The sequence below is a fragment of the Gigantopelta aegis genome, chromosome 4, assembly GCF_016097555.1.
Source record: "Gigantopelta aegis isolate Gae_Host chromosome 4, Gae_host_genome, whole genome shotgun sequence".
Lineage (NCBI taxonomy): Eukaryota > Metazoa > Mollusca > Gastropoda > Neomphalida > Peltospiridae > Gigantopelta > Gigantopelta aegis.
This window is the reverse complement of record NC_054702.1, coordinates 100,764,429-100,779,442: the sequence shown is the minus strand read 5'-3', so window position 1 is coordinate 100,779,442 and position 15,014 is coordinate 100,764,429. Positions and strand designations below refer to the sequence as shown.

Here is a 15,014-nt window from a genome sequence, read left to right as displayed (position 1 = left end):
AAATAAGATTTTCAGGAACCAACAGAGATTGATTATAATCAAAAATAAGATTTTTAGTATCAACAGAGATTGATTATTATCAAAAATAAGATTTTCAGTATAAACAGAGATTGATTATAATCAAAAATAAGATTTTCAGAATCAACAAAGATTGGTTTCCCATGTGACTTTTAAAAGCATTGACATATCTTCTTTTTTTCCAAATGTTTATACAGAAACATAGGTCAGGTCATGGTACAAACATATCTTTAACAATACCAGACTTAATTACATGTATACAGAAACTTAACCATGATAGGTGAGAATAGAGCAGTATTGATTGGAATGACCTGCAGTGTTGGATTAATTCTGCAGCCATCTGATAGATGTTGGTGGATAATTTGTTTTTGTTATTGTTTTGTTTAATGACACCACTAGAGCACATTGATTAATTAATCATCGGCTATTGGATGTCAAACATTTGGTAATTTTTCTTAATGCAGCAAGGGATCTTTTATATGCACTTCCCCACAGACAGGAAAACACATACCATGGCCTTTGTCCAGCTGTAGTGTACTGGTTGGAATGGGAAAAAACCCAATCAGCTGAATGGATCCACCGAGGTGGTTCAATTCTGCGATGCAAGCACCTCAAGTGAGCACTCAACCGACTGAGCTAAATCTTGCCACTTGGTGGATAATAACACTAATTTAAAGCTAAATCTTGATCCCAGGCATCTTCACAAGTACATAAGAATTTCTTTTAGTTCCTTTTATTGGCTTCCAGAACATAATGTCAAATCCATTAGCCTGATGGTACAAGACATTTAAATATTACACACCTAAACAAAGTAGAAGACTTCCAACAGCAATAACTGACACCAATAACAACCACAGTAGTAACCCAGCTAGCAACTGAACCTTCTGTGTTTATCTGGGGGCGGGATGTAGTTCAGTGGTACAACGCTCGCCTGATGCGCAATTAATCTAGGATTGATTCCCGTCGGTGGGCCCATTGGGCTATTTCTCATTCCAGCCAGTTCTTCACAACTGGTGTAACAAAGGCCATGGTATGTACTATCCTGTCTGTGGGATGGTGCATATAAAAGATCCCTTGCTGCTAATCGAAAAGAGTAGCCCATGAAGAGGCGACAGTGGGTTTCCTCTCTTAATATCTGTGTAGTCCTTCGTCAGACACGCCATATAACCGTAAATAAAATATGTTGAGTGTGTCATTAAATAAAACATATCCTTCAATTCCTTCCATCTGTGTCTATCTGGAAGAACAATTCATTTGGTATCTAAAGTTCTTACCGTTTGATGATGCCATTACTGTTCACAGGATATTTCCATGAGAGAGCAGTACTGTTGTTTGTCACATCAGTAACCACCAGTGGTGCCAGACCTGTGGGTTTGGCCATCCCTGTGATGACCGTACTACTCCTGCTGTCAGTGCACCCTCCACCAGTGCAGGCCCTCACTTGCAGCAGGTATACTGTGAAAGGCTTCAGAGGTTGTAGAATTCCTACTATCTGATGAAGAGCTGTGTCAGAGGTTGCCTTAAAAAACAGATATCATGTAGTTGATAGCTTTATCAATATACTCTTCCAGTATTATTCTCATTGGACTAGAATGAAATAAAAGCATTGAAAGCATTTATGAAAATTCTAGGAAAACATGAAATAGATAATTCTGACACCTGCTTTCTATTAGCACAATTCTGGATACAGATATGATTTTCCATATCTGCATTTTCGCAAGTGGTTTACTATACAAAATTTGACATCGTCAAAGTCTACCCTGGTACCTTTAAGCTGAAAGTTAATACTTTATGTTATGAAGTAACCACACTAAAAAAAACTTGCATGCAGTTAAGAATTGCTCATCAATCAACATTTTTTAGCACCCTAAATGCCCACATGCAGAATCACATATATGGAGAAGGTACTCTGTAAATGCACTGTATTGATAAACTAACTTGGGAAACCGCGATAATGGACAGTAGGCTTAATAATTTTGTTATCCATCAGAAATCCCCTTTTACTTCACTACAACTATTAATAAAACAAGAAATAGTTAAACCTAGAAACAAATGTTTTTGATTAAACATCCAATTACATGTTACAAGAAACTATAATCAAAATACACCCAGCTCACATACCAAACTAAATCACCAATAAAGACTGATATATTGAGGTACATCTATGTTCACTAACCACAGATCTGTTGACTAAAATGTTGTAATGACGTATCACTCCGTTTGGTTCAAGAGGTGCTGTGATGTTCACTGTAATCGTGGTGGCTGTGACACTCTAAAAAATAAAATAGAATGAAGTAATGTAAACTACATTCAGCAGTTCAAAAATCTAAAAAAAAACAAATCAGATTATTCCAGGATACCTAGTACTGAGCTTTTATGACAATTATTAAAAACTCTTAAAAATGTTTACATAAAACTCAGAATGTATTACCATTTATTAAGAATATACAGCCATAAACTATACAAGAATTTCACGGAATTACTTGTCATACCTACCATAAACTTATTTGGTGATGCATTGCTTTGGTTGATGTTTACCTAAATTTATTAGATTTGCTCCAACCTGAGGGGGGATAAGTTACTCCCCTCTCCTCTTCATGGGCTCATATTTTTGAAGCTATCTTAGCACTAACAGGGCTCGACCTTAGCAGTAGCCCGGGGTGTTTTGGCTACCGATTTCTCACTCGGACTACCAATTGTCTAACCCTGGTAGTCCGCCAGGCTACCAAATGTTTTGGCATGTCCAGTCACTCAACAATCAACAAGACTTTAATTCATCGGTGTCTGAAATTCCACCTTTCATGTGTGTGGTCTCTGCTGCCAGGAGTCGCTGTAACTGTTAATTGCTCCCCTAGTGTGACCCACAGGTGGCGGTTGCGCAATACGATTTAGTGAAATAAAGGAGTATATTTGCCAGTACAGACAAAAACAAATAATTTGATGTAATCCAGTGGCCAGATATATCTGGTTCATATGGGTCATAGCATTTTCATTTGGGTCATGGGTTAACTATGCATAGTCATTTATGACAATCAACATCACGGCCCGTTGTTTTTACGCCTACTTATAACAAACGCTTTGTATGATCAAGACTACTTGCTGCCAGCTGAAGTCTGAACTAAACGATAATTCATAGCGGTCTATTTCCTTCTAGGCTACCTATGTAAATTGTCAAATTATTGTTTAAAAATTAATATCTATTACTATGTTAAATAAATGAAGAAACTGACGAATATTTTCAATGTTAAAAATATTCATCTTTCTTACAGATTAATTTTAATGAAATCTCTCTTATCATTTGCTATGGCTTTGCGTGATAACCTCGCTCAAAATAACATCTGACCTTGTCACGTGATAACACAAACACATATGGCGATCCCCTGTCTGGGATAATTGGCTTTTGGCATTTACAAGTTTATTGTCATCAATAAAAACCGCTATTGTTTTGGAATAAAGCCAAGTTTTGTTAAGATTCTTCAAAATTACACCTATTGAACATAGTTGCAGCCATTTTAAGTATTAAAATATATCGTGTGATTAGCAGACATACTGTTCTACTCATGAAAACCGTATGAAGTGTTTCAATAATATTTTGTAAGCCTTCATTACGAGATTAGGCCTAAAAACAATAAATAATAATAATAATGATAAATACTATTGTGTATTTTTGGAATCGTACCAAACAAGTTAATGCAGGTAGAATAGGTCGGTTGTTTGGTGGTTATGGTTAGATTAGTTTTTTCATAACATATTTACTCCTCTTTTGAGGCCATCCTTAAAAATGTTTCATTTTGTCCATTTGCTCATGATTTACAAAAACCCACCCTAAAACATTTAAATACAAATAAATTATTTCTCTTTTTTCTCTTTTTTTCCTCTTTTCTTTAAAAGTTGTGGGGATACCAATTTTTACTAAGGGTTACTAGATTTTATAACCTGAACAAAATTAAGGTCAAGACCTGACTAAGAAATCGTAAAACCATTGTAATCTTTGACGTCACTATGGTGTTTGCTGTAGTGACGTCATAGCCTACAATGGTTTTACTAATTTTCAGTGCTAAGATATCTTCAAAAATCCCCAGCCTGTATGCTTATGATTTATAGTCTGTCTCACTGTCCTACGAAAATGTTTTTAGTAAATAATTTCATAAGAAGAAAGTAAAAGTGTTTTGGAAATAACAAAAACACACTATTTTTGTGTGCAATTTAGAAAACAATTGTCTCAGAAATAAATAACTTGAAGTAAATTCCATAGTATGGCAAAAGGCTTCTGTGTGGGAAGGACTGTGTCATGAAAAGTATGGGTATAATATAATAGCACGTGATTAATAAAGGACAATAGTAACATTATTTCAACATTTGGTTGAGAGACACAGTTTAATTTTTGACAAGCTCATATTGACTGACATAGGTCATATTGACAGGCACCACTAAAAACAAATTTCCTGATAGCCAAGGATGGTATTATAGTTCTAAGATAGTTTCAAAACTCCCAGCCTGTATGCTTATGATTTAAGTAAATATGATAATATAATCAAACATGAAATGAAGAGCAAGTTACATCAACAAGTGGAGAAGAGACTGCAGTGGGAGCCGCTTCCTTGGTCTTCACAACAGTCCAGGTGCTGTCAGCCTTCCCAACACTGTTGTGAGCCGTCACCATGTACCGGTAGCTCTGGAACGGTTCGACCCGTGAGTCTTGGTCAGTAAACTTGAACTCAGTTCCGTTGTATGCCAGAATCGTATCTCCATATATTGTACCTGTTAAGTGAAAAAAGCAGTGTAATTATTTGTCTTCATATATTGAACCATAAAAAAAATGCAAACATTTTAACATATACATATATTTTTTTCATGATTTTGTTTTTCATGATAAAATTTATTTGGTAAGCAGATTGATAAAATGGGCCTAAAATGTTCACAAGACATTGATAACTTTAATGAACACTAAAACTAATGAGATTCAAACTGAATAATTTAAAATACATTGTATAACATTAAACAATCAACATAATTATATACTTAAAATTAATTGGAAATTTGCTAGTAAATTAAACACTGTTCAAATAAAGCAAAACATTCTTGTTACTGATAAAGACAGAAAAATTATGACCATGATATGATGTACCGGTAGGATATGTGAATGTCCAAATTTTTTAAATAGTTTTAATTATTACTGGTGACAGTGATTGCCTACCCACTGAGCTGTTAAAACTCACTCTAGGTTTTGAACACAGCATAACAGCATAGCATTGTACTGATGAATTAACAACAATGCCACCAAAGCTTATACTTAATATTTTTGAAATGCTAACATCATCAATAACATACCTGCTTGTTTGACAATGATAAGCTGTCGTCTAATCTCATACTTTGTTATTTGTCCGTTGGGTTTGAGAGGAGGATCCCAGGAGACCAGCACGCCATTGTGAGCTCCGTTTTCATTACCTAGTGGTAGAAGAGTTGGCGGTCTCTGTTCCTCTGGTCTGGCCTCTAGCGTCTTCACTGAGGCCGGTTCACTGAGCCCACAACCCCGCACAGTGCACGCCTCCACGCGGAATGTGTACTCTGTAAAATACTGCAGACCAGGCACAGTATAGCTTAGCTGATCCGGTTTCCCTGTGTACACCTTGTCATTCCCTCTGTACAGGTTATACCTAATGATGTCTCCGTTTGGTTGGATGGGAGGTTTCCACGTGACCAGGATGGATGTAGAGGTGGCCGGTAGCAGAGAAGGAGGATCCATGCCAGAAGGAGAAGATGAATATGTCTGTGCTTTGGAAGATGGACTCTCTATAGATCCCTTCCTGTTCCTCGCGAGCACAGTGTAAGAATATTCCTCCCCTGGTTCTAGACTGTAGTCGGTGTAGGTTTGTGAAAGACGGCCAGAAGAGCTGAGGCTGTTAGTGTAGATCAACCTGCCATCTCTTCGGACATCATAGGATGTTATCACACCATTTGGATTCACTGGCAAGTCCCAAGAGATCTCAATGGATGTTGAGCTCATTACTCGCAGGATGGGTGGCGCCATGTCTGTAGGAGGAGCATCAAAAGGCCGACCTACGACCTCTCCGCTTTCAGAACATCCACCACTGGTGCAGGCCTTGAGTGTGAATGTGTATTCTCTGTATGGTGTGAGCTTACCGACAATGAACTCCATCACGAGGCCTTCATACACCACCACACCATCCATTTTCAACTGATACAGAGATATCTCCCCATTGGTTATCCGCGGCTTGGTCCATTTGGCCCTGATTGCTGTGGAACTGACCGAAGTGACCACTGGTGCCAGCACCTGAAGAGGAGCTGCCTCGTTAGTCTGTATCAAGGTGGGCAGACTGGTCGTGCAGCCACCACCTGAACACACTGTCAGTGTGTACGAGTACCAGGTAAATGCCTCGAGTCCAGTGTCATTGTATTCAAAAGCAACATCTGGTAAGAAGCTCAAGGAAGCACTGCCGTTTCTCTGTATCTGATAACTCTGAATAATCCCATTAGGTTTTGTAGGAGCCGTCCACGTGACCTTCAGTGTGTTGGGATTCTCGGGTATGTAGGAGACGACAGGAGCTTCCACTCCTTGTGGTGCTGCCTGATTGGTGAACACGACTTGCCAAGGACTGTCTGTGGTGCCTTTAGAGTTGGTGGTCCTCACTCTGTAGTGGTACTCCTTGTGTGGCTCTACAGTGTTATCCACATAGCTGTTCTGTTCAGCATCAGTGTTATTTGTTTTGTATATCACAACAGGCTGAGACAGATCTCTCTTTCGTCTTTTTATGTTAGTCCTCCGCAGTATCTCATATGACAGTATCTTTCCATTAGGATTAGCTGGTTTTGACCATGAAAGAGCTACTTCAGAAGCCTTAACATTTGCAATTGATGGACTAGGTTGGGATGTTGGGGGAATTTCTGCTGTGGTAAATTTGTGGCCTACTCCTAGAGTACACCCAGCATTGGTACACGCCTCCAGCTGGACAGTGTACTCAGTGTAAGGAAAGAGTCGTCGGAACTCGAAAACACGGTTCAGTCCTTGATATATCGGCACTTCAGATCCAGCTTCATAAATCCGGTAAGTAGTGATAACACCATTAGGCAGAGCTGGGACATCCCATCTCAGAACCACGGCATAACCTGATGTAATTTTCTCAACCTGGAATTTGCCCAAGCCTGCTGGTGAAGCCTCGTTAGTAGTAATCCTGACCCATGAGCTGTTCACACTTCCAACACTGTTTTCAGCCTCCAGCAGGATCTCGTACTGCCAGTTTGGTAACAATCCACTGATAGAAGTGGCTGTCACATTTCCATTCACGTACACAGACTGAATGGAGTTCTGTGTGGTGGGATCAACAGACACAGCTCTGTAATGAACCTTGTACAGATTAATCCTTCCATTGGGTCTCCTCGGTGGTTTCCACGTAATAGATACCCCAACAGAACCTGTGGCATTCACAACCGGTTCACCAATGTCTTCTGGAACAGCTTCCAGAGTTCTTACCCTCGACCAGTCACTGTTAGTCTGACCCTTGGAGTTCAAAGCTCTTATTCTATACTCGTACAAAGTGAAGGGCTTGACATCTTTCCCAGCGTGAGTGAAATGAAGAATGCTTCCGTCAACTTGATTGATGATCAGTTCTATACCTTGGTTGTACGCTCTCTGATAAATCCTGTACATTTTGATCACCCCATTGGGCTTTCTTGGAGGTTTCCAGGAAATATCCACAGCATTTGATGCTTTAGCAACCACATCTGGTGGGTCTTGATTCTCAGGAGGGGCTTCCTGTGTCTTGACTTTTACTGCAGCACTGGTGCCACAACCATTCACAATGTCCTTGATACACACCTGCAGCCTCACTTCGTAGTCTGTGAATGGAAGCAGATTTGACACACTGACTGCAGTGAGCAGTCCAACTGCCTCTTCCACCTCCGTTTCTAGACCGACATTTAACAAGACTTTGTACTGGTCCACGGCAGCGACAGGAACAGTGACTGGTTGCCAGGAAACCGAGATGTCTGTGGCACTGAGAACCTTCACTACTGGTGGAGGGATGTCAATGGGTGTCTGCTGAGGCATGGTGACCACCACGGAACCGCTGGTTGTGTTCCCTGCACCCGTCGCAGCCAGTATGGAGTACTGGTATGTTGTGCCTGGACTCAGGCCTGTGTCTACAGCTGTCAGGCCAAGGCCATTGTAGATGATGGTACCACCTATAGTCTCATGTCTTGTAGCTTGGTAGTATACGATGATTCCATTTGGTGTGGCAGGTTCCTTCCAGTAGAGCTGAATGCTGGAAGAGTTCAACACAACAATTCTTGGAGTTTGGAGTCCTGTGAAAAAAAAAATTATACATTAATACCCCTTTAAAAAGGACACCCATAGGGCCATGTAAAACATCTGGTTTTAAGGGGTATCCTGTTTAGAAAGGTTCTGTTTTGTACCAATATTTAAAAAGGAACTATAAAAAATATCTGGTTTTGATAAAAGTTCAGTTTGCCGAGGGTTCAGTTTTGAGAGGTTACACTGTATAATTACTGGTGAAATTTAGGGTTTCTACTGATATCATTTTTTCAGTTAGTTTATATCAGTATATACGCTGAAATATAGATACATATTACAACGAAGGCATTAAAAAAATGTGATATCATCAGTTGTGTTTACATATCATCCTGCATATTTAGAAATGGTATGAATCCTTGGACAACACAGAATTTCCATCACCTAGCAAAAGATAGTTAGTTCAGTATAATGAGCAAGAAAAGCACATTATTGGTTACATTATAAAACCCTGTACCTTGAGGAACATCTTCGAGTGTTGTCACGGTGACAGTATCACTCCGAGTACAACCAGCTGAAGTGCACGCTTCCAGAAGCACTCGGTACTTTGTGTACGGAGTCACGTCTGAAAATAACATCATGACACACTGACCAGTTTATTAAAGAAACATTATATTTAATAACACCTCAGCACATTGAGTAGACTAAAAATTAATCCTCTGCCACTAAGGCCTTCGATTACCATTAATTAACAGGGTTGAAATTGGCTGTTAATCCTGCGAGATTTTTGGTCCAGAAAGCAACAAAGTCTGCCAGCCTGATTCAAAACCTGCAGAACCAAATATGATTGCTGGTTGGACAGGATGACAAACAAAAAATATCTCTGACATATTGACCATCTAAAACCAATTGGAAAGGCAGTATTTCAACATACAATATTTGCTCATGGAAAAATGTTCCTGTGCATATATTGCACTTGGCATATGTTTAATCGTAATGAAGTATAAATCAAATCATTCAAGCAATTATTTATTGGTTATTTGTAAACAATAATGAAATGATTTCCACAATTATTGTATGTCCACTTAAGTCACACATTTTATTCATTTACAAATTTTACAGTTAGTTTGAGACCATTTTATTTGATGCACAAGAACTTTTCCCCATAAGTATATATATTAATTAATTAACTGGAATTAATTCACTAATTAGCTAGGATTAGTTAATTATCTGGGATTAATTATTTCCATATAATTATAATCATTTATAATAAATCTCACAAGACATTCACAGGATTTATAGAATAAATCATTAAAATTATTAAAGTTCAAACCTCTATCAATCAAATTTTAAATTTCAATAATACTTTTAGATCTAAGAAAGAGATTTTGTACATATTTCATTTTGAAGACAGGTTGTTGTTTTCCAAAACTGATATAGATTACTCTTTTGTCTTACATGCTGTTAGATCTATTTTTTATATGTTAAACAAATATAAATTTTATATAAATACTACATACTAGTAACAATAAGCATGCGTTCATCTTCAGTCTTGTTGTAGAAATTGTCAATATCCAGGAAGATTATCCTGTACATGATGATAACCCCATTAGGCTTTCCTGGGGGTCTCCACTTAATTTGCAACATGGAGGAAGTTATCACATTGACTGTTGGAGAAACAACTTGCTCTGGTGGGGCTTGAGCTGTTGCAACACTAACCTGAAACACAAGAGTTGATTAATTGTACACGGTGAGCCATACCGGTGCAAATGTGTTTACCTAAATATTGTCTTCCAAACATATTTTGTTTTCATTTTACCAAAATGAATAACAATTTCACAAGTTGATTAATTGTACAAGGTGAGATATAATGGTGCGAATGTGTTTGGCAAAAACATTGTCTTCCAATCATATTTTGCTTTCATTTAACCAAAATAAATAACAACTGCACAAGATGTTGATTAACTGTACACTTAAGGTGAGCAATAATGGGGCAAATATGTTTTGGGAAAACACTGTCTTCCAATCATATTTCTTTTTCATTTAACCAAAATAAATAACAATTTCACAAGAGTTAATTAATTAAACAAGGTAGGCAATAACAGAACAAATGTGTTTGGCAAATAATTGTCATCTAATCATATTTTGTTTTCATTTTAACCAAAATAAATAACAATTTCAATAACATGAGATCAGTTATTTGCAGTTTTCAGTCAGTGATCATGTTTAAACTGGACGAAGGTTAAAACAAAATGATTGATCTGATAACTCACAACATTGCTGTCTGTACATCCAACACTAGTGCAAGCAGTCAGTATATAGGAGTAGGTACGGTATGGGACAATAGCTGAATCATCAGTAAACTCGGTCTTCAGCCCCCGGTACAGCTCAATGGTGTCCCTCTTCAGCACATATTGAGTTATCTCCCCTGAAAAAATATGTTTCAAGAACTGCCATATCAAATTATAACAGCAAATGAAAAGTAAAAGTAAAGTTTGTTTTATTTATACTAGAGCACATTGATTTTTTTATCTTATCATCGGCTATTGGACGTCAAACATATGGTCATTCTGACACTGTTTTTAGAGGAAACCCGCTGTCGCCACATAGGCTACTCTTTTTACGACAGGCAGCAAGGGATCTTTTATTTGCGCTTCCCACAGGCAGGATAGCACAAACCATGGCCTTTGTTGAACCAGTTATGGATCACTGGTCGGTGCAAGTGGTTTACACCTACCCATTGAGCCTTGCGGAGCACTCACTCAGGGTTTGGAGTCGGTATCTGGATTAAAAATCCCATGCCTCGACTGGGATCCGAACCCAGTACCTACCAGCCTGTAGACCGATGGCCTGCCACGACGCCACCGAGGCCGGTACGACAGCAAATGAAAAAATAAATTACGGTATGATTAAGACACCATAGTTTGTTATCTTTTAGAATGAATTCATTTTCTACTCCAAAAAACCCAGCATATATATTTGAAAGAAATATACTAATGTAAATCAAACCAAATGAAATATTATTCCGCAGAACAAGATGTTATAAAGCTTGTCTGTCAAAGGCACTCAATGTAACCAAAGAGACAGCATGTCTTAATATCCAAGATAATCATAATTTTTTTTTACAATATTTTACTCCAAAAATATAATTAACTGGTGCCTCTTTGATACTTGTATTTCCTAATATACTTTAAGTGCATTATTTAAGAACCTAAATGATTAAACAAAATGAAATGGAATATTGTTTACTGAATATTACAACAAACCATTAGGTTTTCCCGGTGGATCCCATGTAAGGTATATCTTGTATAACATATCTGGCTGGACCCTGGTCACTGGCGGTCTGACGTCCTGTGGAGCGGCCTGTAGAGAGGTCACCTCGATGAAGTCACTCGTCATCACACCCGCACTGTTTACAACGGACACGGAGTACTTGTACCTCGAGTGTGGAGATAGACTGCTATCTGAAAACAGAATTCTTGATTAATGACATGTCAATACACAGTTTGATCATGTACTTTGACTATGGTGACAGACTAAGATAAAAAAACAGAAAATAGAATATTCAGACATTAGCTGCATGCAATTTAAAGATTTAAAAGCATCAGAATATATAGATATACATGTAGATAAGAAACATGTTACAGTGTGGACACGTTTCCTTAATTTCATAACAATAATCTTGACATTAGTATTTAACACCCTCACAACACAATCAATAAAGTTTTGCAGATTATTTATTTCTTGTTCCAGCTGGTGTTACACAAGTGGTGTAATAAAGGCCATGGTATGTACTATCCTGTCTGTGGGATGCTGCATATAAAAGGCCCCTTGCCAGAGTAGCCAGTGTGGCAGCATCAGGTTTCCTATTATTATCTGTGTGGTCCTTAACCATGAAATGTACGATGCCATATAATAATACTTAAAATGTGTTGAGTGCATCTTTAAATAAAACATTTCTTCCTTTAATTATTACTATGGTTATTACCTGTGTAAGACATCTCCAGACCAGAGTAAACCGTTTTGACATCTGAGAAGCAAGTGGTGGGGGGTGATGTAGGCGATGTCTTCTCAATGTAGCCCGTCACCGCCGTGCAGCTGTGTGCCGACGTGTTGAAGTCACAGCGATTGCAGAACGCACTGGCTGCTTGATGCTTCTGGCAGACCACACCGCTACCACAACCTGCAATCACAAACACGTGATAGGAATTAAGTAGTCACTCTTCAGTTGGAATAGACACTTGGGACCAAATTTATAAACACTGGTTTTCTCTTACACATGTGTAACTAGATGGGATGGGAAGGGTTCAGACACGCCCACCCCAGGTTTGGTCTCTGACATCATCAGTGGTCAACTCCGGGGCGGGCGTGTAACTAGATCTATTTACAATGCTTACACACCCGCTTTTAAGAAAAATGGTATTAATTCAGCTACTATGACCAAGAATCACCAGCGTTCAGATCACTTTAATTGCATAACTACTTTATGTATTTAAGGCGATATTAGTGCTATGATCGTTTTGTGGAACAGGGCCCAGAAACTCTAGATTTGATAACATTGACAATTTAAGCCAAAGAATTGTAAGTAATGTATAAGTTAATGGTAAGATAAAAAGGTGTATTTTACACTGTCTAATAAATACTGGTGTATGCACTATAATACGTACCTGACATTGTCACGGACCGGTCAGCACACACCTGAGTGTCTGAATTGTAGCCAACGTAATTACAACAACTGAGTCCCTGAGAGACCTTCTCTAAACCACAACACTGCTCATTAGCAGATGACCTGTCTGTTTCACTGGAATAGTAATGAACCTGGGAAATAAAAAAACAAATTAGTTGGCAATTAAAAAGTCAACCATGAATATAATTACCATACTAGATTATTCTATCTCTTATATATCCTTAAAACCCCCAGCTTTAACAAATTAAAACATAAACATTTGTGGTACGTCTATTTGCACAGTTAAAGTCAGGTAAATGTGTTAATTGCAGTGGACAGTTTGGATACGACATCAAAATAATCACATATGTTGCATATCGCTTTGTGATATGTTAATTTTCACGTTATTCTCTTGAATGTGTAAGAAATAAAAGAAACATACCTTGGTATGACCAGTATCGCTGACTCAAGACAGACAGGTCTTGTTGTCAATATTCCACATATTTTGTATATATCACTGTGTGATATGGTAATTCCAGTGTTGTTCTCTCCAATGTTTGTGTAAGAAATCAAACAAACTTATCTTGGTATGACCAGTATCAATGAGACAACACAGAAAGGTCTTGTTGTCAATATTCCACATATGCTGCATATCACTGTATGATATGGTAATTTCACATGTGTTGTTCGCTCCAATGGGATGTAAGAAATAAAAGAAACCTACATTGGTTTGACCAGTATCACTGACACAACACAGAGGTCTTGTTGTCAATATTCCACATATGATGCATATCACTGTATGATATCATAATTTCACTTGTGTTGTTTTCTTAAAAGCAACCTACCTTGGTATGACCAGTGTCACTGACACAACACAGAGAGGTCTTGTTGTCGACATACTGAGATCCACAGCACACTCGACCAATCTGCTGTATGTAGGCCTCCCCGACACTTCCTCCACCACAACACACAGCCGTGTCCTTCACAACCTGTCGGCCACAACACTGCTGACCAAACCGCATCGACAACTTCCCTAACAAAAAGCAGAACAAATATTAGTAACCAAGGTTATCATCTTAATCTTTCTCATCTTTCTTGTGTAAGTTGCACTAAAAGTTCTAATCACAGCAAGAAGGCTGCATTCAATTTAGCCAATCAAATAGCACAAAAAAAGCAACAACAACACACAAAAAGGAATTTTGGCAAAGATTAATTTATGTATTACACATTTTTTCATAATGTGTCCTTCATGATTTTGCAGCCAAAGTTTCATTATTAACTTAATTCATGGCTTTTTATTTTGCTTCAAGTAAAGCTATAAGCTAAGCTGGATGACCATTTACCTTTTTTTTCAGAAATAATTACAATAATAGTAATTTTGAAAAAGTGTCATTGTTTCTTTTTGTTTTTTTAGCTTTAGGAACAGTGCTCAGCATGGTTTTTAGAAACAAACAATAAAACACCAGGTAAAACAGAAATGTATCAACAACATATTGATAAAGCCCTCTTTTCTTTGTGTATGTCATTATTACCTGCACAACATAACTGTGACCCAAGGGAGGAGAAAGGAATAACCTCACAGCATGTGTCACCATAACCAATGGAGATGCGATCTTCCACAGAGTCAGGACAACATATTTCTCCACTTCGAACTTCAACATATCTAAATCAATTAAAAACAAAGATAAGTATTCAATTCAGATTTGCTTGCTTTTGACTATTCAACAACTTTACAATGCTTTAATTTTACTGACTGTCATTGATCTGTCAAGTTTTGACTTCTGGTGACATGAAAACATTTTGTAACAAAAATAATTACCATAAAATTAATGTAGATATTCTGGAAGGATTATAACTGAAATACAAAATATGTTTAAAAATCTAAAATAATGTATGTTATGCAACTATACTATTGATACTTCAAAAAATGTATAAACAATGTACATAAATAATATGTTAGGCTATATGAATTAATATGAAACTACAGAAACATTCTACACTTGTAACATATTCTGTGTGACATATCTGGATTATCAAATATGGAATATATCTTGTATGTAA

The 15,014-nt window shown here is 37.7% G+C and overlaps 1 protein-coding gene across 1 annotated transcript in view; it reads right to left on the bottom strand.

Annotated features, from left to right (window-relative positions):
- The window catches only part of LOC121370112 (usherin-like), a 94,355-nt gene that overhangs the window by 8,637 nt on the left and 70,704 nt on the right, over positions 1–15,014 (bottom strand). Inside the window, exons 47-58 of the mRNA XM_041495215.1 lie at positions 14,486–14,616; positions 13,799–13,986; positions 12,955–13,105; positions 12,276–12,470; positions 11,554–11,751; positions 10,561–10,715; positions 9,808–10,006; positions 8,805–8,912; positions 5,350–8,340; positions 4,580–4,779; positions 2,195–2,290; positions 1,293–1,537 (exon numbers count right to left, since the gene is read on the bottom strand). Coding sequence (XP_041351149.1) covers positions 1,293–1,537; positions 2,195–2,290; positions 4,580–4,779; positions 5,350–8,340; positions 8,805–8,912; positions 9,808–10,006; positions 10,561–10,715; positions 11,554–11,751; positions 12,276–12,470; positions 12,955–13,105; positions 13,799–13,986; positions 14,486–14,616 — 4,857 coding nt within the window. The remainder of the gene's footprint in view (positions 1–1,292; positions 1,538–2,194; positions 2,291–4,579; positions 4,780–5,349; positions 8,341–8,804; positions 8,913–9,807; positions 10,007–10,560; positions 10,716–11,553; positions 11,752–12,275; positions 12,471–12,954; positions 13,106–13,798; positions 13,987–14,485; positions 14,617–15,014) is intronic.